The sequence below is a fragment of the Drosophila erecta genome, unplaced genomic scaffold (assembly GCF_003286155.1).
Source record: "Drosophila erecta strain 14021-0224.00,06,07 unplaced genomic scaffold, DereRS2 tig00000092-arrow-pilon, whole genome shotgun sequence".
Lineage (NCBI taxonomy): Eukaryota > Metazoa > Arthropoda > Insecta > Diptera > Drosophilidae > Drosophila > Drosophila erecta.
Genome location: NW_020825207.1, coordinates 5,780,254 through 5,799,668, shown reverse-complemented (window position 1 = coordinate 5,799,668; position 19,415 = coordinate 5,780,254). Strand labels below are relative to the sequence as shown.

General features: G+C 45.7%; 1 protein-coding gene across 1 annotated transcript; it reads left to right on the top strand.

The window, feature by feature from the left end:
* Positions 1–3,049: 3,049 nt before the first annotated feature.
* On the top strand, positions 3,050–17,950 carry LOC6546611 (polycomb group protein Psc). The gene is made up of 5 exons (XM_001975791.3): positions 3,050–4,004; positions 5,890–6,811; positions 9,527–9,617; positions 13,559–13,762; positions 13,903–17,950. The coding sequence occupies exons 2-5, from the start codon at positions 5,950–5,952 to the stop codon at positions 17,558–17,560; spliced, it is 4,815 nt and encodes a 1,604-aa protein (XP_001975827.2). The 5' UTR covers positions 3,050–4,004; positions 5,890–5,949; the 3' UTR covers positions 17,561–17,950.
* The last annotated feature ends 1,465 nt before the right edge of the window (positions 17,951–19,415 follow it).

Below are 19,415 nucleotides of genomic sequence, written 5' to 3'. Positions count from 1 at the left end.
TTCATGGGGTCTCAATTAAGCTGTTAAAACCAGTTGGGGCAATCTATTGCCGGGCATTAAAGCCAATCAATAATTTACGTCCCTGCCTGCTGGAGTGGCACAGACCAGTGTCCAGCGGACAGGATGAGCTCAATCAGCCGCTGATGACGGCCGACTTAAGATGGCGTCCGCATGGGAGGCCAATCTGCTCCGGGTATCCCCAGTGCTCGGATATGTTTATACCCACAGTGGCTCGATGTCCGGCACACGCTGGAAGATTTCACCCAGGGATTAGCGTCAGTTCGAGTGGTTCTAATTGCCCAGAGAGACGGGCAGTTGCTGGCGAGTGGAATTGATACTCCATACTCCTAATGCGGATGGAATCGGAGAAATTGGGCAAAAACGCGGGATATTCAATACACGTAATAAAAATCAACGGGGAGTCCGAGTGCTTTATCCTCCCCAATGCGAATGGTCAAAGGGAGGTACTAAAGGATCGCCTAATTGGATTTAACGACCACTGTTGGAGGAAAAAGTACCTTTTAATTATGTCATATCGATCCTAGTATGGATATTCCATGCTTTTAGCTAGCACAAATAGTAATTTACTTCCTAATTATCCTTAAAAGGAACTGCAATGTGGGTAAACATACTCCATAACGAAAAACTGTATAATATTTCGAGGAAAACCAGAGCTTTCATATAGAGATTACGCGCAGATCGAACATGAACAATTGTTCTGAATTAGTTTGTAATTTTAACTCATCTCATGTAGGTGTTGTATTTAATAATTCGCTAATATTTATATTTATTTATAATATCTTTATAATCGCATATTTAGGTATAGTCTTTCCTTTTTCGATCTTTGCAAACGCATTTCATCCTCTAAAAGCATTACTCATATAATAATAATATTTGTCTGATTCATAAGATTGGAAGTTTATCGTTTTGATAATGACTCATACAAAATGAGTAAAGCTCCTGAAAAGAACACTTTTTCTTTTTTCTATATAATGTTTAATCGATATAGCCAATAAAAAGGAGTTCAGTGAAACCTTTATTCTGTAGAACAAAATATTCTGTAAACGTATAAGAAATAACGCTTGAGGTATTTTTTAGGCCCCTTATAAACATTTAGTAATATTAAGCAAAATAAATACTATTTTCATTATAAACGAGTAATATTGTATCAAAAGCCTTGTGAGGTTTCGGAAACGCTGGTAAAATACTATATTTAAGTAGAATTATCTATATAATAAATTAAATTTATATTATGCATTGATGTTAAAAAATTTAAGCAGATTTCACCGTCGGAATATTTTCTTTCAGCGGTGATAACAGTGTGATTACTAGAGTGATTACAATATGTATGTACATATTTTGCGATTGTTTCACCACTTAAGTCCATATGGTGCAAAAAGTAGTAAATCTAAATGGATTTTAGCAATTTATATATACTTGTATGTTTATACAAGTTTAGAAAACAATTATGTTGCAATATGTTCAGATCTGAAGTAACTAAGGCTACCGAAAATAAATCAACGAAATCCGTGTTTAACACGCTACTAACCAACAATAATAAAATACACAAATAAGATGAAATTAAAATAATAATTTATTGGGTTTCTTTATCTATCACTACTGTAACAAATGCTTTTACAAATTATAATACTATTATGATACAGTCAAAGTTGGTTGATTCAAACCAATTCTGTCATCTGAAAGGTTTTAAATATACCATAATATTCAAATATAAAAACAAGGTACGTACTCTTTAATATTAACCGAAATATTCGTTGGTTTAAAACCCAAGTTCTTAAAATCTTTACGTAATATAAATGTCCTTTCAATTGTTGTCCTACTTTTTACTTGTGTATGTATATCATATATCACCAAAAACCCGTTGTTACTTATACAAGTTATATTTATAATGATAAATCTAGTTGATTTGCTTGCCGTATATTACTGCAGAGTAATTCTTCAAATGTAAAAAAACTTTTTAAATACTATAAGACTAGTTGAAGCAGTGGTTGCGTTTGAGATAAAAAAAAAAAAAAATGAATGAAAAAAGTGAATGAATATTGGCTCTCTCAGTATATATTTTTAATATACATATTTAAAATCGCCTTAAAGCTCCTGGTGTCGCGATATATGTACATACATATGTGTGCATTTATAAATATGGATAGAATAGGGGATACAATTATAATAATAGAATGAAAAGTTAACAACAAATAGTTGCCTTTTAAAAACAATCAAAGATTGACGTAAGTTTTCTTGCAATGAAATTAAAAGCAAAGCCCTATGGACTTTTTATCTGCATGGCTTTGAAGACTTACGAATAATATTTGGTGAGAATACTACGATTTGGAGGATAGGATCATTATAAAAAAAAATATGCATAATGAACTCTTTACTCCCACGGCAATGTTATTTTGCATGGAAAGAATCGTCATGGTACGGTTCCTGCGCTCGCAAATTATCCGTTAGATCGTAGAGCAGTCTAACGGTTAATTCGCCAAGACGGAAACGAAGTTGCTGCTTTTATTGTTGTTGGCTGCCACTGATTGGAGAGCTCTTTCGCGCTCTCATTGTGGTTGTTGCTGTTGCCGCCGCTTCAGTGGGGGGCAAAAAGGAAAAGGCAAAGGGAAAAGAAGCAAAAAGCATTTCCAATTTGGAGGCAATAAAAAGCGTGAGAGCGAGAGGGGTGCAGCTATAGACGTACGCCTACGTGCAAATATGCGATTTCTGCTGACGGAAATTGCAAGTTGCGATTACATAGCCACTCATTCTACCTTGATTGCACATAGTCTTATGTATTCCAAAGTGTTTGCAGATGGATAAGAACCCGTAAGAGTCATAAAACCTCTGCCATTTATGTGCAGCCCTTTGTTCTCTAACCCCCTCCCTCTACCATTTTCCGTTTGTACATACAGCCACGAACAAAGAAACGGCTGGCAAAGCAAAAGAAAAAGAGCTAAATGACAACGTCGCTGTCGGCGTCGACGCAGGCAGCGGCAGCGGCCGACGATGTGGCGACCGAAAAACAGAGTCAGCGAAGAGCGTTTGCTTCAGTCCAACACCAACATTCATTGAGAGCGGTTCGTCGACGCTGTGCGGAAAGATTTCAGAGCGAACGAGAGAGACCGAGTGAGAGCGACGACGCCCCGCAACGAGAACAACAAAAGAGCCGAGTGAGCGTGCGAGAGAGATAGCTAACGAGTTGTCCAGTGAGAGGACGGCTAGAGCGAGACGGCCGATCAGTGTGTGAGCGACGAAAAAGAAAACAAAGATACTCGCCCAGAGCAGTTGGCTACCTGCTTTGGCCTGGTATATACGTGTGTGTATACGAGAGAGAGAGAGTGTAAATAGCGGCCAACGCAGCAGTACATAAACGAAAAGCAGCGTGGTCGTTAGTCGAACAAAAGTTCTCGAAGCGAACGGACGTGCGCGGTCGGTTGCTCCGATATTTTTGCTTTATCGCTATCCAAACAGAGTGAAGCGACCACTATAAATAACGAAACAAGAAACATGTGTTTATATTACAATCAGAGCTCAAAGCTTCAGTTACAAAATAATATTTATAATAAATAAGAAATCTGAAGGCAATTTCCTTTGTGTGACAAATGCCGTAGCAGCAACGACAACAAGCACAACTACAATTACGTCTGCTGGCTTATGTACGACGCGCGCGTTTATGTGTGTGTGTGTGTGTGTGTGGGCAGAAAACATAGAGCAAAGCATAATACACAATAAAGGTGCCCACGAAAGCAGAGCAGCCGAAAGTGCCAGCGCGTGTTGGTGTGGTTTGCCTGTGCAGGCGAAGTAGAAAGAAAATAAAATAAAATAAAAGTGAAGTGGAGCATAGTGAAGAAAGAGAAGCAGAAACGCTGACTCAAAACTCAACTGTGGATTATTTACTTGGATTATTCCTCTTGCCATTGGATTATATATGTTTACAAGGCGACCACCGCGATGCCAATTAACTGGCTGGATTATTAGTGGATTAAAGATTGGATACAAAGGTAAATGATTGGCGTTAAACAACACTGCTCTCGACCGGCAGCTGTTGCGCTCTCCCCAAACCCCCCACCCCCCACGCAGTCCCTCTTTCTGTTTTCTCTTCTCCTTTATGACCCCCACTCCCTTTCTCTTTGTGTGAGAATTTCGATTGGACACACGGCAATTGAAAAAGGGGAGCATGAGAATTCGAGTGTGTGTGACTGATTTTTTTTTTACTGCTATTTCATTTAGCAACGTTTTTGTTTTATGCTTATGTACTTATTTCTTTGAATGAAAGTAATATGCGAGTGTATGTGTGTGCGTGCTTGTGAAATCGGAGATAAAGCCGCAGTCTCGGTTCTGCATTCTCCGAATTTTCGCTGGCTTGTTGTTTTTGCATTTGTTCACTGTCACAGTCTCGCGTTTCCCTTCTTTCAACTTCCCTTCGCATCCCTACCCCCACACACACATCCATACAAACATATGCGAGCACATCAACACACGCACACCACACACAAATGAGAAATTCCGCTACTTTTTTTTTATTATCCTTTTCATGTTGGTACTCACTCACATTTTTTGCGCGCGCGAGAATCCCTGAGACTTTAAACACGGCAATGGAATGGGTTCGAAAAAAATAAGAAGGGAAAGGGTGAACAGAAGGGTTCTCTCTTTTCGCATAGCACTTAAAAGTGATGTAAAAAGGATTTAAAGAGGCCTGCTGGCAATTTCTCTTCGCCCTCTCGCATATACAGTCATTCATATTCCATTGCCATATTCAGTACACAAAATATACTTTACCATATTCTGTGTGCTGCCCCCGGAGTTGAAAAAGTTGTTCCGAAAAGTTTACCGTATGTACCTTGACTTTTTACTGGCGCGTTGATGCAAAAACAACTTGAAGTTGTTTGAAATACACATTTTGTTCGACGCCCCCACTTTCGATGTACTTGGCATCTGGTTAAAACTCCACTCGGCACTCTTCACCCTCCTACCCCCCTCCACCCTCCACTCTGCCATCCGTAATAAAACAAAGCACCCCCTTGCAACTCAGTTCACCACCCCCCTTTTGCTCCCCCGAGTGCAGTGCATTTCAATATATTCGACGTAGGCATTCCCATGGCAACTACAACATCCATTATCGAGGGCCCCACATCCATCGACTGATTGCAAATAATAGCTGCCAGATTGCGACTCCTTTCTGTCTACTGCTCAAGTCCCACAAGCTTTAATTCGGGACATCATGTCTGAGTTAAATGCATTTTGATTTCTTTGGGCTTAAGCGTCATCTAGCGCATGAAACCTTCTATACGTACTTAATTAAAAGACAAAAATCTGTCAAAGCATTCACTATACTCCACAAGTTGAATGATCTCTAAGTTCAATTAATATGTTGATTTACTTTAAGGAAAATATGCGAACGCAAAAGTTCTTTAGTTTTCATCGTTTATATTGAGTTAGCGTATTAAAAAAATATACAAAAAAAATAATATATAATATTTTCTAAACAGATTTGTTTCTTATAGCGATGATTGTAGAAACTTTATCACCATTCCAACTATATTAAAGCTGATTCACGAAGAATGATGCAAAAGAGTAGATTGCTGTGAGGAAAAATACGATCCCACCGAGTTCATTAACTCTGCGAGTTTTCCCAGAAAATGTATATTTCCCTTGCTCCATTATTCTTTCGTAAACAGCGTGGGGCGAGTGGAGCTTTAAGCTTTGCCCCACCAACGAAGCTACAGATATAGCTTCAGCTTATTGCTTTCTGCGGCTCAGCCGCTGATTTATTTATAATCTTCAGCACGCTCTCGTCTCAAGTCGATTTTGAATTTTCCATTTTCCATTTTCCATGCGCTCCTTAACTCGCATTTAATCCAACTTCTGGCATTATCTATATTGCAGATTGACGCTTGTGCGAAAAACAAAAGCGATTTTTTTTAGCGGCGAGAGTGTATTATTACTATGATGACGCCAGAGTCGAAAGCAATACAGCCGGCAGCAGCAACAACAAAACAAACAGCAGAGGCAACACCAGAAGCAACAGCAACAACAACAATGGCTCACACACAACAAAAGTCGCAGTTGTCAACGTTGGCGAAAACAACAGCAACAACAACGACAACGAGTAAGGCGGCCAAAAGCGTTGTCAGCAATGCAAATAGCAGTGGCAACAATTCAAGCAAAAAGCTGGCTTTGTATCAGTCCCAGAAAACAACAACAGCAACAGCAGCGACGACAACAACAACAACACCAGTAGCAGCAGCAGCAGCAGCAGCCGCAGCAGCAGAGGCAACAACTAATGCTGATAAAATGCAAAAGCAACAGCAACTGAAGCAGCAACTTTTTGCTGCCTGCAGCATTAAAGTAAAAAGTGAAAACACATTAGCAACTACTGCAAATGCAGCAACAGCGGCAGCAACACCACTTGCCACCGGCAAAGTGGCAAAAACAATATTAGAGAACGGCATCAAGAAGGAAACTACGCCTCCAGCTGTCGAATCCATTGAGGCCTCCTCCTCATCGTCATCCTCCTCATCCTCGTCCTCATCCTCGTCCTCCTCCTCTTCATCATCATCCTCGTGGTCGACGACAAGGAGAGCCACTTCAGAGGACGCCAGCAGCAATGGTGGCGCCTCCGTCGAGGAGGAGAAGACGGAGGATGACCAAACGGGGGCGTCTTCAACGGCGACAACGACTTCCGATTTGGCCACAACTTCAAGGCCACACCCCGTCCTCCTAACGGCCGTCAATCCGCACATCATCTGTCACCTGTGCCAGGGATATCTGATCAATGCCACCACCATCGTCGAGTGTCTGCACTCCTGTAAGTATCCTTCCGCCAATGAAGTTCATCAAATTGTGTTCTATCAAATTGTATTGCGGACTTGCACAAGTCAATAACCTTTGAGTGGCCACGAGCTACAGATACAGATACAGATGTTTTGCACTTTATTTTGAACTCCTAATGATTCTAATTCAAACTACCCCGTTAATGGAAGGAATGCGTTCGTTATTCTTAGCCTCGAATTCATTTCACTAGAGGGCAGTTTCAAACGGAAACTTTACGAACTTGTACAGATTAATTTTTAGGAACTTTTACAATTCTGCTCGATGTAAACTATTGCAAATGAATGAATGAATAAGTTAAATGCAATTTATAAATGGTTAAATGCGTTTGGACTCACTTTAAATGGTCACCATCTAATACGAAAATAATTGCTTTCTGTTGAAAGAAATTTTACAAAGTACCCTACAACAAGTTTACATAAATTAAAACACAACTTTTTTCATCAAGATATTGAAAACGAGTGCTACAGGAATATGTAAAGCGATTTTGTGCGGTTTATTCGGTGGCTCAGGGTAATTAGAATTTTTGGGGCATTTAGATGTTATCCCACAAAACCATCGCCCGATGTCCAGGGATAGGTAAAAGTTGCAGCTAGTAATCGCTGTGCCTTAATTATAATGCCAACTGCCGACTAGGCCACCATCCCCGCCAAATTCCATTTCCAATACCCATACTCAAATGTCTAGATGTTCTGCGAAATTGCCTAGACGCGATGAGTTATGTTCGCTTCGGGGGGCGGAGGATTTCGCCAGGGCGCGGAGCATTTCACCAGGAGCTGGATGGTGTGGCAGCAGAGGGGAAAGTAGGAGGAGGAGGTGGGGCGGACACAGACGACACGCAGATGTTGCCGGGCGATAAGTTTTGTGGGCACATTAATGGTCCCGGCCTCGAAAGTACTTAGCTCGATTGATTGAGAAACTGTTGAGGCGGTGGGCGAGAGATGATCCCTAGCTCCGCTGCTATAAAAATCCCGGATGCGTTATCAGCGACACAGATATTAACACAACATTAGCATTCAGGCGGGGGTCTAAACGGCATACAACTAGCGAATGCGGCCATACATCAACGGCCATTCGGTTTTGCTGTTCGTTTAGATATTAAAAGTTTCCCCTTTTTGCAGCGTAAGGTTAATTTTCCATTCAGCCGCTTCTTTCTGCTCTCTACTATTTTTTTTTGCTGCCGAACTCTGTTGGCCGTCCGTAAATCTGGCAACCAATGTGTTGATAATGGACACGGGATACATTTGGTCAGGCTCATTTAAATCTGTTGGCCGGCAGGGACGCACAGATATACATGCTTACGTATGTAGAGCACCCGGGAGTCCCATCTAACTGTCAAACGAACCGAACCGAACCAAAACAAACCGAGGTGGAGTGGGAATGCCGGACGGCGGACGGTGGACAGTGGACACTGGACAGAGTGGACTGTTTACTGCTGACCGGACTGGGCACTGGGACCCAGGCCAGAGCAACAGCAAACCATCGCCGAAACCAAAAGCAAAGGCAACGCAGAGCAAGCAGAGCAAACCAAACCGAAAACCGGACTGTAGTAGCAACAGCTGCCTGCGCAGCAGGCACTGCGAGAAATTGGCAGCGAAAAGCAAACTTACTTATAATATATGAAAGGGAAGATAGTGTTCAAAACGATAGTTTATAAAACAGATACTAGACTCAGAAAATGAAACTAATTATCGTAAACAGTAACTTGTACACAAGTTTGATATATTTAGCTAAATATATAGTTCATCAAATCATTGCAAACTGTATAAAAAGAATTTTTAACGAGACAAAGTTGTATCTCGAAGTGTGTTTGCAGTTGGTTAGGCCTTGGCATTTCTCTCAGTGCGCCGATGCTGCTGCAACTCTTGCAGAATGCTGGCTGCTGTTGCTCTCCCCATTCGAGGCCATTTGGCGGGCAGTAAAACCATTTTTTTTTTTTTTTTTCCTGGCCTGCACACGCCACCGCCCCAAAAGCGCCCAACAGCCGCCCCACTAAACCGCCTGCTTTTGTTTTTTTTGTTTCTTCGTGCTCAGTGCGAATTTTTCCTTGTATTTCGCTCGGTGTGTGCGTGTTTTTTCATTATTATTATTTCGGCATTGGACCAAAACTGACGGACAAGCGTAACAGGCGGCGGCGGCGGGCCAGCTTGGACTGACTGACGGTGCTGCGACCCCCAGTGGACAGTCGTCCTTCGCCTGCTGCTGCATGCAGACCCCACCCACCGGGCATCGCCATGGTCTGCTGCTGGGTGACAGTTGGAGCGGGCAGGATATGCGGGGGAAAAGTGAGGAAAAGTGGCCAGGGATGTGGCGGGGGTGCTACGCAGACACTGCCATTGACATTAAAGTCAAAACAACTTTTTTGCAGCACGGCACTCACTTTGCCTCGAAGGTTGTGTTTCCATGTTTAATGCTCTGCCCCTTGCTTCGTCCTTCGTGCTTCGTCCTTAGTCTTTCGACGGTCTCTGCTTTTTTTTCGCCCCTTCTTTTGGGTTTGATTGCGTTTCCGTTCCATCTTGTGGGGTGGCTGGCTGGCTGGGTGGGTGTGTGGATAACAGGAATGGTTTTACATCAATCGAATCATCGAAATCTGTTGAGTTTACTTATTTCGCATGCCGTGTGCATCGTTATTTGCCTATTTCGCGTTCCAAAGCCCTCTAATTTATACTCGTCTTTTCCGCACTCTTTTCAGTCTGCCACAGTTGCCTCATTAATCACCTGCGAAAGGAGCGATTCTGCCCGCGCTGCGAGATGGTCATCAACAACGCCAAGCCGAACATCAAGTGAGTATGCAAGGGCTCTTTAGAGAAGTATCTAAGTTGTATTTGGATGTAGCTATGTGGCTGTAGCTGTTGGTACATAGCTGTATCTGAATGGATGCTCCTCGCAATCGTCTGTCTTTGACAACAGGCGATTAGATGATAGATACATAATGCAAGGTCGTGGGCTGCAGGGGGGAAAGGTGCTTGAGATTGCGATTCGTCGCTGTCTGGCTGAAAGTAAGTGGTAGCTGCTCCAGCCAACCATTCTGACAGGCCCAGATGGATCTTTAATGGGGACAGCAGCGATGGCTGATAAAAGCGGGATAAGTAAATTATTCAAGTTCTCAGCGAAATGGGTCTGCTCAATATTTTATGCGTTGCATAGATGATGTCAAAGGACGAAATGGGTGTTTGCTGCTTTCATTAATCAGTTTGCCTGCTTTATAACTGCTTTTCATAAGCAGTTGACAAAAATGGTGATAAATTATACCTGAAAGTACTCAGTTAGCTGCGCATAATATGCAGCTACACTTCGATGTAATTTCACTTCCTTGGCAAATAAAAGAGGAATTAAGCTGGTCCTAAATTCCACTTAATCCCACTTTTGTGCGGTGTCAAAGGGCCAATTGTGAATGACGTCTTTATTGAGAAGGTGTCTCGTCGCTGCCAAAAGCATTGTGTGTGAGATGATGTCTGCGGACTAATATAATCAGAAAATCAGTACAAGATTAGCTCCTTTCATTTTACCCGCTTTTCCGCCGACTTTCCCGCCCACAAGCGTCACGGCCTGTGGAAATTCGCAGTAGCTTATAGCAATTTTGCTTTAGTTCGCTGTGAGATTGATTTTCCCCAGGGGGAAAGGAACTCCTGGACCAAAGTAGTTTCTTCTTAAATGTTTCTTCTTGGACCGCCTAACTTTTGGCATTTTTGGTGGGTATCAGTGGTTTTCCCCTCTGCCAAATTGCGAGCGAGGGAAAACTTGATCAAAAACCTTTGGCCCAAGTGCCACACGATGCTGTATGCTGGTGGCTGATTGGGCCAAGAAAATGCCTGCCCGTGCGCTGCTTTTCCACCTTTTTGCAGTAAACTTTTCGCCTGTGGTTAACTTTATTTGACGCAGCCCAAGCATTTTCGGGAATCTCTCCAACTGTCTCGTCTGGCACGTTTCAATTCATTCCATTCCATTTCGCTGGGCGTAATGAAAAACACGTTTCATGTTCCGACCCGAAAGCTGAACCAGCGAATATATCTACTATTTAAGCCTTGGGCCCACGGACAACTTTAATGGGAGTCTGTATAGAAAACCACCCGCTGGCGTTCCCCTCGCCCCCCTGTGCCCCCTTTGCCCCACTCTGCCCCATCCACAGTTCAAGTGGCACGTTGTAATCGCTGGCACACACAAAGAGATAATGAATACAAATTCAAAGAGCGGCGATATCGTGGGCAGAGGGCTGAGTAAATGAAGAGCAGGTGAATGAATGAATGAACCTTTTTCGGCTGCTGCTGCCACTGCTGCCACTTCTGGCATTGCTGCCACTGCTGGCCAAATGGTGTGAAGTGGTGCCCTATGGATTGGAGCCGGTTACACGGAGATAAAATAATGAGCCTTGTATATAGCCACGAACTTGCATAATAACTCAGGTAAAGTTGAGGAACAACTTTCCCAAAGCGAAACATTTTGAATGAAAGCGTTTTATTTTATTACGCCTTGTGTCCTGGCTAAATCAATATATTGTACTGTTTTTTTTTTTAAGTTGCATTCAATTTGATGTATATTTCTGCTGCCAAAGTGGCCTTTAATGTTCGGAGCTCTTTAAATAGAAGTTAGATAAACAATCGCATGCCGAGAATTGTAAGAATCAACAAAGTTCGATTACCTGTTGGCCTTTTCAAACGATCTGCCCAGTGGTGGCCCCCCTTTCTCACCGTGTAGATATAGTTGTGAAGATATAGCGGGGATTTCGGTGAGTTCTATAAACAAGTGCCCTTTGTGCGCCGCTGGCCATGTTTTCCATGAATTTGTAGTAGTATTGTAGTGGAAGTCTCGAGTCTCCAATTAAATTTATTGCAAAAGTTTATTGTTTAACCCGCCGAATGGCAAGGAGATGTAGAAGGAGATGAGGGCACAGCAGCGGGATCACAAAAGAAAACTGGGCTCAGTTTGTCTTTACAAAGGTAAACACAAAATAAAAGCGCTGCGAAAAAAAGAGAAACTAAATAAAAGGAAAACAAAATGAAATGAAATGGAATGAAATGAAGTCCACTAAACTGAGCGAAAAGCTGAAGAAGCTGAAAGTTTCAACAGCTCTTTTGTATGTGTGCCAGGGGCCGGCCGGCCATGTTCTTATTGCTCTACGGCCCCCAAATCAACTGATAAATACCCTGGAAAAGGCAGGAGAAAGGAACAACACGAAACTGCAGCGACACGCAGTTCCAAGAAAACCGAAAACAAATCCAAGTGCGGCCGAGATAATTAACGGGCGTGTCTTGCCTGGCGATGGCTCGAATTTGCCGTCGGCCAAAAGCAACGACGACGACTGGCAGCCAGCAGCTGACAACAACAAAAGGCAAAAAAAAGAGAAAAAAAAACAGGAACTACCATGATAATAGCAGCTACAACAACAACTGCGCAGAGTGACAGGCGCGCGAGGGAGAAAGAGCGAATGCCAAACAGTCTGGCTCCTGTTGGATTCGTTTTCTTATACAGTACTCCTTTTCCTCCTGCCATCCTTGCAACTGGCATCCAAAAGTGGCAGCCACGAGAGAAGCAACGAACGTCTACTTAGAATAATCGGATTGTTATAAACAGTGTTTTTAAACAATAAACGGAAGCGTGGTCTGAAGATCTTCATAGAGAATCTTTATCTTTACTCATAGAAACGTTCCTGATTAGAAATAAATTCATTTAATACCTGAAATGGATATGAGCATTAGTGTAACATGTTTTGAGATCAAATAGTATCATTAAATGATATTAAATCATAAATAATGTTATGTATATATAACTAGCACACAATACATGTGGGCACATAACTAGATAATTACGTTTTCGAAACAAAAAGTTACTTGAATTAGGATCCCCTCCTTATCGCGCATCTCCCATTTGATAGTTAAATTAATATGCTTGTGAGAGAATACGCTTGAATAGATCGATTAGAGATAAACCCTTGCCACTCGGCAATGATCGATAAATTTATGGCCCTGGGTTATGTAAATGGGAGCCGTCGTGCCATTTCCAGATCCCGAGTCTCCGATGCTTTGGTCTTCATCCAACTTCCCCTCGCCATCCCCCGCCAGTGCCTATATTCTTTCATCTTCCTCGGTTCTATTCAAGACCTTTTTCGGTCTGCGTCTTGCGTTATTTTGGTTGAAATGATTGAAGTGAGCGCCTGGCTGCCCGGGGCCGTAGATGTTTTTAAAGACGTCTTAGGGCCAGAGTTGCTCGGTTCCTGTCTCAGTTGCTCAGTGTGTGTGTGTGTGTGTGTGTGTGTAAGTGGTGTGAGTATCTGGGGGAAACCACCACCACAGCACCACCACTATCACTACATCGACCATCTACCGTCGTCACCAGCGCATGCCAAGGAATACATAGTCCCGTCCCTTCACTTCACTTCCCTTATTTATTATTTTTTTTTTTTGTTCGCTTTTTGTGTTTGTTGCGTGCCATTGAAGCAATAGAAAATTGCATCTGCCGCCTAATTTGTACAGACTGCTCTGCTCCCCGTCTCTTTCCCTCGTGCGCTTTGTGTGCCTCATTTCCGCGCCAAGGAAGTTGCAAGTCCTGTCCCGACTCTTTGGCTTCTGTGTGTCCTCAGCCACGGTGACTTTTCCCATTTCCCGCTCGCCTTTGTCTGCGTTCCATTTCACTGGGCATGCACGCAGCTACCCAACCCCAACCCCAACCCTTAGTTGTACTCGTTTATAGCAAAACCTAATCCGCCGCTCGTCTGCTTCTCTTCCAGATCGGACACCACGCTCCAGGCGATAGTGTACAAGCTCGTGCCGGGCCTTTACGAGCGGGAGCTGATGCGCAAAAGGGCCTTCTACAAGGATCGTCCCGAGGAGGCAGCCTTGGCCACGCCGGAGCAGCGCGGCGATGACACCGAGCATCTGATCTTCAGTCCCTCGGATGACATGTCGCTGTCGCTTGAGTACGCCGAATTGGGGTATGTACCATATGGTTATATAAAACGCACTTTAAATGTTTGAAAACTAACTCTGCACCAACTAACTAACTAAGTCTGCATAGCTTGGCACTATATTAATCCGATACTCTTCTCTTTCTGCCCTTTACTTGCTTCCCTAGGGAACTGAAGACCGAGTCCGAGTCTGAGTTGGTGGACACATTGCGTCCGCGGTACCTTCAGTGCCCGGCCATGTGCCGCGTTAGCCACTTGAAGAAGTTCGTCTACGACAAATTTGAGATTGATGCCCAGCGTTTTAGTATCGATATTATGTACAAAGTCAAGACAATCGTGCTGCTGGACTACTACACGCTAATGGACATTGCCTATATCTACACGTGGAAGCGGGATGCACCCATGCGGTTTTACTACCGTGTTTATGAGTCGCCACAGCCGCTGGTGAAGCCGGCTCCTCGTCGAGTGCTGCCACTGACACTGGACAAGCAGGAGCAAAAGCAGGAGCATCTCGAGCAAAAGCTGGCTGTGGAAGCCTCTTCTACGCCGGTGGAATCTGTGGCCCTGCCAGTGGACCAAGCAGTTAAAGCCTCCATTAAAGTGGAGGAGCAGGAGAGCAATGGAGAAGTCGTAAAAGAGGTGGTCAACGATGTGGCAAGCGCACCCACGACGGAAACACTGAAGCTGGTGATCAATCGAAATATGCTGGACAAGCGGGAAAAGAGTCACTCTCCACAAATGAGCTCCAAATCGTCCTCAAAGAGTTCTCCCTCCACTCCCGTTTCGTCTCCCTCGGAGCCCAATATCAAGCTGAAGATCGATCTCTCCAAGCAGAACAGTGTCACGATTATCAATATGTCCGATCCTGAGCGCAGAGAGATTGTGAAACCCCTCAAGCCCGAAAAGGAGTCAAGATCGAAGAAGAAGGACAAGGACGGAAGTCCCAAATCGTCAAGCAGCGCCAGTTCCTCTTCCAGTGGAGAGCGCAAGCGCAAGAGTCCCAGTCCGCTGACGGTGCCTCCGTTGACCATTCGCACAGAACGCATCATGAGTCCCAGTGGGGTGAGCACCCTGAGTCCAAGAGTAACCAGCGGAGCCTTCTCGGAGGATCCCAAGTCGGAGTTCCTCAAGTCGTTTGCTCTGAAGCCCATCAAGGTGAAAGTGGAATCACCGGAGAGGACGCTGAACAAGAGAGCCATCACCCCGCCTTCGCCGTCAGTGCAACAGTCGCCTTCGCCCAAATCGAAGGTTAACTTGGACGACAGCATGCTTATGAAGCCGCCCAGCTGCATGCCCCCCAAATCCATTGCGTCTTCGAAGAGGAAGAGCAAGGAACCAGTTAAGGCGGTGTCCAAGAAGCCGAAACTATCGCCGCCCCTTCCAACGGTGGACTTTAAGATACGCCTGCCCGCCACCAATGGCAATTCTCCAGGCTCAGCGTCTCCCAAGATAGAAAAACCGCTGATGCCACCTCCGGCCAAGCCGCCAATGTTGGCACCCCGAAAACTCCAGTCCTCCGCCCAACTTGCGCCGCCTCCATCGCCAATGCATCAACATGCCGGCGTGCAGATGTCAGCTCCTGGTAACCGAACACCCATCGCCAAACGCTACCAGCCTATTTTACCCAAAGCATCGCGTCCAAATCCCTTTGCCAATATTCCAAACGATGTCAATCGATTGCTCAAAGACGCTGGTACCGAAATCAAGTCGATTGGTGGCGGATCGGTGGAGAACAGCAGTAACTCTGCCCAAAAGCCGCATCTGTATGGCCCCAAGGGAGACACCAAGATGGGTCCACCACCGTTGCCTGCAACCACCCCATCCCAGGCTAACAAAAACCTTGGAAAGCAGGGAGGCAACATGCCCATGTCAGCGCCCAACAAGGGTAACAGCTCTAACAACTATCTCAATCTGGCGCTGTTCAATTCCAGCAAGTGCAAGGGCAAGGAGGCGCCACCTGGCTGCCGCACGCCCATGTACACGCCCAATTCGCCCATTTACTCGCCCAGCTCGCCGCAGTATGTGCCCAGCTACAATATACCAACAATGCCCACCTATAAGTACACGCCCAAGCCAGCGGCAAATGCTGGGAGTGGAAACGGAGGCTCTGGGGGGAGCTACCTGCAGAATATGTTGGGTGGCGGAAATGGTGGATCTCTTGGCGGACTGTTTCCATCACCGCCCACCAAGTCGGATCAGAATACGAACCCAGCTCATGGCGGCTCATCTCCAGCTTCGCAATCCGGGAGCAATGGAATGGCGAACAACAATATCTATATGCCCAATGAAGATGCACCCGAAAAGCAGCAGGTGAAGGTCAAGTCCCTGCTGAACTCGTGCAACATCAACATCCCCTCCTCGCTTTCGATCACCATCTCGCGGGACAACGGCGACTCGTCGTCACCCAGCAATGGCCAGCATCCCAAGCACAAAAGTCCGGTCAACAATTACATTGAGATTGTTAAGCTGCCCGATCAGCCACAGGATCAGGTCCAGGCTGCCAAGGAGGCTCAAAAACGGCAATCACCACCTGCTGCCGGCCCGGGACCTCTGGCCGCAAAGTTGCCACCACCGCCACCATCGAAAGCTATTCCTTCGCCGCAGCATTTGGTGTCGCGTATGACGCCGCCACAATTACCCAAAGTGGCCACTCCGCCGCCTCCAAGTGCTCCTCGTGTAATTACGCCACCAAAAACATCACCTCCTGCCAATGCCGCCAAGGTAACTCCTTTGAAGCCCGTACTCACGCCCACGCAGGCGGATAAGAAGACACCCAGTCCGGAGAAGCGAACCGCCGCCCAGATGGGCAGTCATTCGCCAACTGCCAGTGAAAACAAATCGCCCAAGGGCAGCGCTGCCGGAGTTGCGAATTCGGTGGCGGGCGTCCAGAATGGAGATCCAGCGGCCAAGAAGTTCCGACCCATTCTGCCCCGCCAGAACGGCATGCCTGAGTTGGCACCGAAGCTGCCCACTCTGACGCCCTTCGTCGGTTTCAACCCACTGCTAAATCCAGCCGCTGGCAAGAAGGTGCCGCCCAGCAAGAAGTCACCTAATGCCGGCGGCGCTACTGCCCATCAGACCGGCCAACAAAAGCTGGCCAATGGTGGACAGCAGCAGCAGGCGCAGCAGAAACCCAGTCCACCACAGAAGAACCAACAGCAGGTCAAGAAGGTGTCCAAGAATCCGACGCCACCGCCTCCATCCTTGTCGGCAGTCGGTAAAATGATGCCCCATCCCGTCATGCACAGCCAGAATGCGCCGCTGAGCATCGCCTCCAGCGCCAGTGCTGCGGCAGTCGCCTCGGGACAATTGGACCTGAACCACTTCCTCAAGGAGAACCTGCGGCGGGTGCATGCGGCGCAAGCGGCGCAGGCTGCCCAGGCGGCGGCCGCCGCCAACCAGTCGAGTATGATGTACAACCTGGCCCAAATGGGTCACATGACACCAGCGATGTACAACTACCAGCAGGCGTATTTCATGGAGCAGTTGACGCGGATGCAGCGCGCCGGAAACGAGGTTTTCAACGATTACCTGCAAAAGTTAAAGACCGCCACTGCTGCAGGTGGAGGTGGTCCGGCCGAAGGAGAGCTTAAACCCATGCTGCCCACCGTCACATTGCCCAGTCCAGGAGCCACTCCGCCGGCAGCCAGCCCCAAAACCTCACCGCTGCCCGCCGGAAAGCTTACGGCAGCGGCCACGGCACCCCAAACCAAGGCAAACAACAGCAGCGGAGGAGCAAATGCACGGCAACAGACGGCGGCCACCGGCAACAATGGAGCAACAGTCTCCGCCGCCTCCTTGCCACCTGCCACCAAAAGCAAGTGAAGGGAAGGAGTCGTCCCGACCCAGCTTGTAGCTCTAATTAATTTTTAAAGACCTTGTTTTAGTTATTCATTTACGTTACCCGTTCGTTCGTTGGCGCTTTGGCCGAGTCCACGACCAGAACCAATTCCTCGCCCTAATTACGGTGGCACGGAATCCAACCCCTGCACCTGGGGGTGGATTCTTCTCACCCAAAATAATATATATATGTTACACAATCCAGCCGCTCTGTAAATATAAAAAGTATATATATTTCTAGACCTAAGGGAGTTGTATTAAGATAAACGGAGAATAAGACAGCGATTCAGAATCGATATATATGCAGATACACGAATTATTATATTTATTCATTGCCGTAAGCGAAGCTAATCCTAAGTGTAAATAGCAGCCGTAAGATAGCATTCATATAATCTTTTCTATGTAAAATCATGCGGAAAAATAGAAATCTAATTTATGTCAAAAACGTTGACGTCTTTTGCTGCCGCTTCCTAAGTCCCAATGACTTTGGCTCACACACACACACACACACACACACACATACAGGGAGATGGAGATACGGGGTCGGACAATGGACTGGTCCAATCCCAATGTTAATCAACTGGCCAAGGTCAGAGGTCGACCTTCCCCGCAGACCGACCGCTGCGTTTCGAGCGTTTCTAATCTGCCAATTCCCACTGAATGTCTGGCGACGGGGAAAAGCAAAAAAAATGTCGAAATGTCTTTAAAATGAAAAATGTCCGAGCATTTTGAACACTCGACCAGCCGGACGGACACAAAGGGAGTAAAGATTATAGTGGGTTTCTCGCCGGCACGGATGCGGATACCGTGAAGCCGGGAAGAGGGACGAGGAACGAGCTGGCGGGATTTCTTGTCGCCGTTTCGAAAAATTCAATAAAAACGATTGGAAATTCTGTGGCCTTTGTTGTTGCTTCGCCCTTTTACCTTTATCTTTTTCTTTTCCTGCTTTCGGCCGATTTTCTTGTTGCGAAAGTTTCTGATTTCACAAATAGGCAATTTTCACGAATGTGTCCCAAAAGAAAACCAATCCGACGTCTCGGACCTAATTCGTGTAATGAATGTGATTTGATCGGCATCGGGCTGAAAGGGATGAACTGAAGATATCCAGAATGGGGCTGAGATTGGGTGAAAATTGCTCTCCGCCTTCGAGATTTATGCTGCACATGCGGTGGCATGTGTGGCATGTGTGGCATGCGGTAACGACGCTCGAAGGCGGTCTCCACTTTGCTACGAAAACAATTAACATATGATTCCGAAAAGGAAAGCTATCTGGGGGATCATCATCTGGCCTCCATAATTTATACGATTGTGCGGTTTGAGCCGAAAACTCCAATTACAATAATTAAAGCCCTGGCGCACCGTTTACCTTTTCTCGCCTCACAAAAAATGAGGAAACCACACGCATGTGCCCCCCATTTCCACCAGCTCCATTTTCACTTTTCCGCATCTGAAGGTCCCAAATGGGCGGAGCCCATATGAATACCAGTACCAGCTTAATACGCCGGCTTTTAGCGCATTAAATGAGCATTTATAAATCATTTGGGCCCATGTGAGTACTCGCCAAAGATGCGAAAGTGGGCAGCTCAGTGGCAATTAGACATGCAGCATTTCCCCCAGGTAGAAAGGCCCCCCTCACATGTGGCATGCTTCCCATGTGATGTTCGGAACAATAATAATGAATATTACATTTCAGGTGCTGCGCAAGTTACAACTTCCTCGACGAGGAAGTCCACCCGCTGGTGAACAAATAAAACAGACATAACACAATATTTACCAATTTTACGAGATGGTTCCCCAAAGTATGATTATTATTCAGCAGTAGGACAATATGTAGCTTAGC

Bases quoted from the DNA above. Each gene is read 5' to 3' on its own strand.
- LOC6546611 (XM_001975791.3), top strand. From the start codon at position 5,950: ATGATGACGCCAGAGTCGAAAGCAATACAGCCGGCAGCAGCAACAACA. The intron at 6,812-9,526 runs GTAAGTATCCTT...CACTCTTTTCAG, and splicing joins CGTCGAGTGTCTGCACTCCT to TCTGCCACAGTTGCCTCATT. The intron at 13,763-13,902 runs GTATGTACCATA...TTGCTTCCCTAG, and splicing joins CTTGAGTACGCCGAATTGGG to GGAACTGAAGACCGAGTCCG.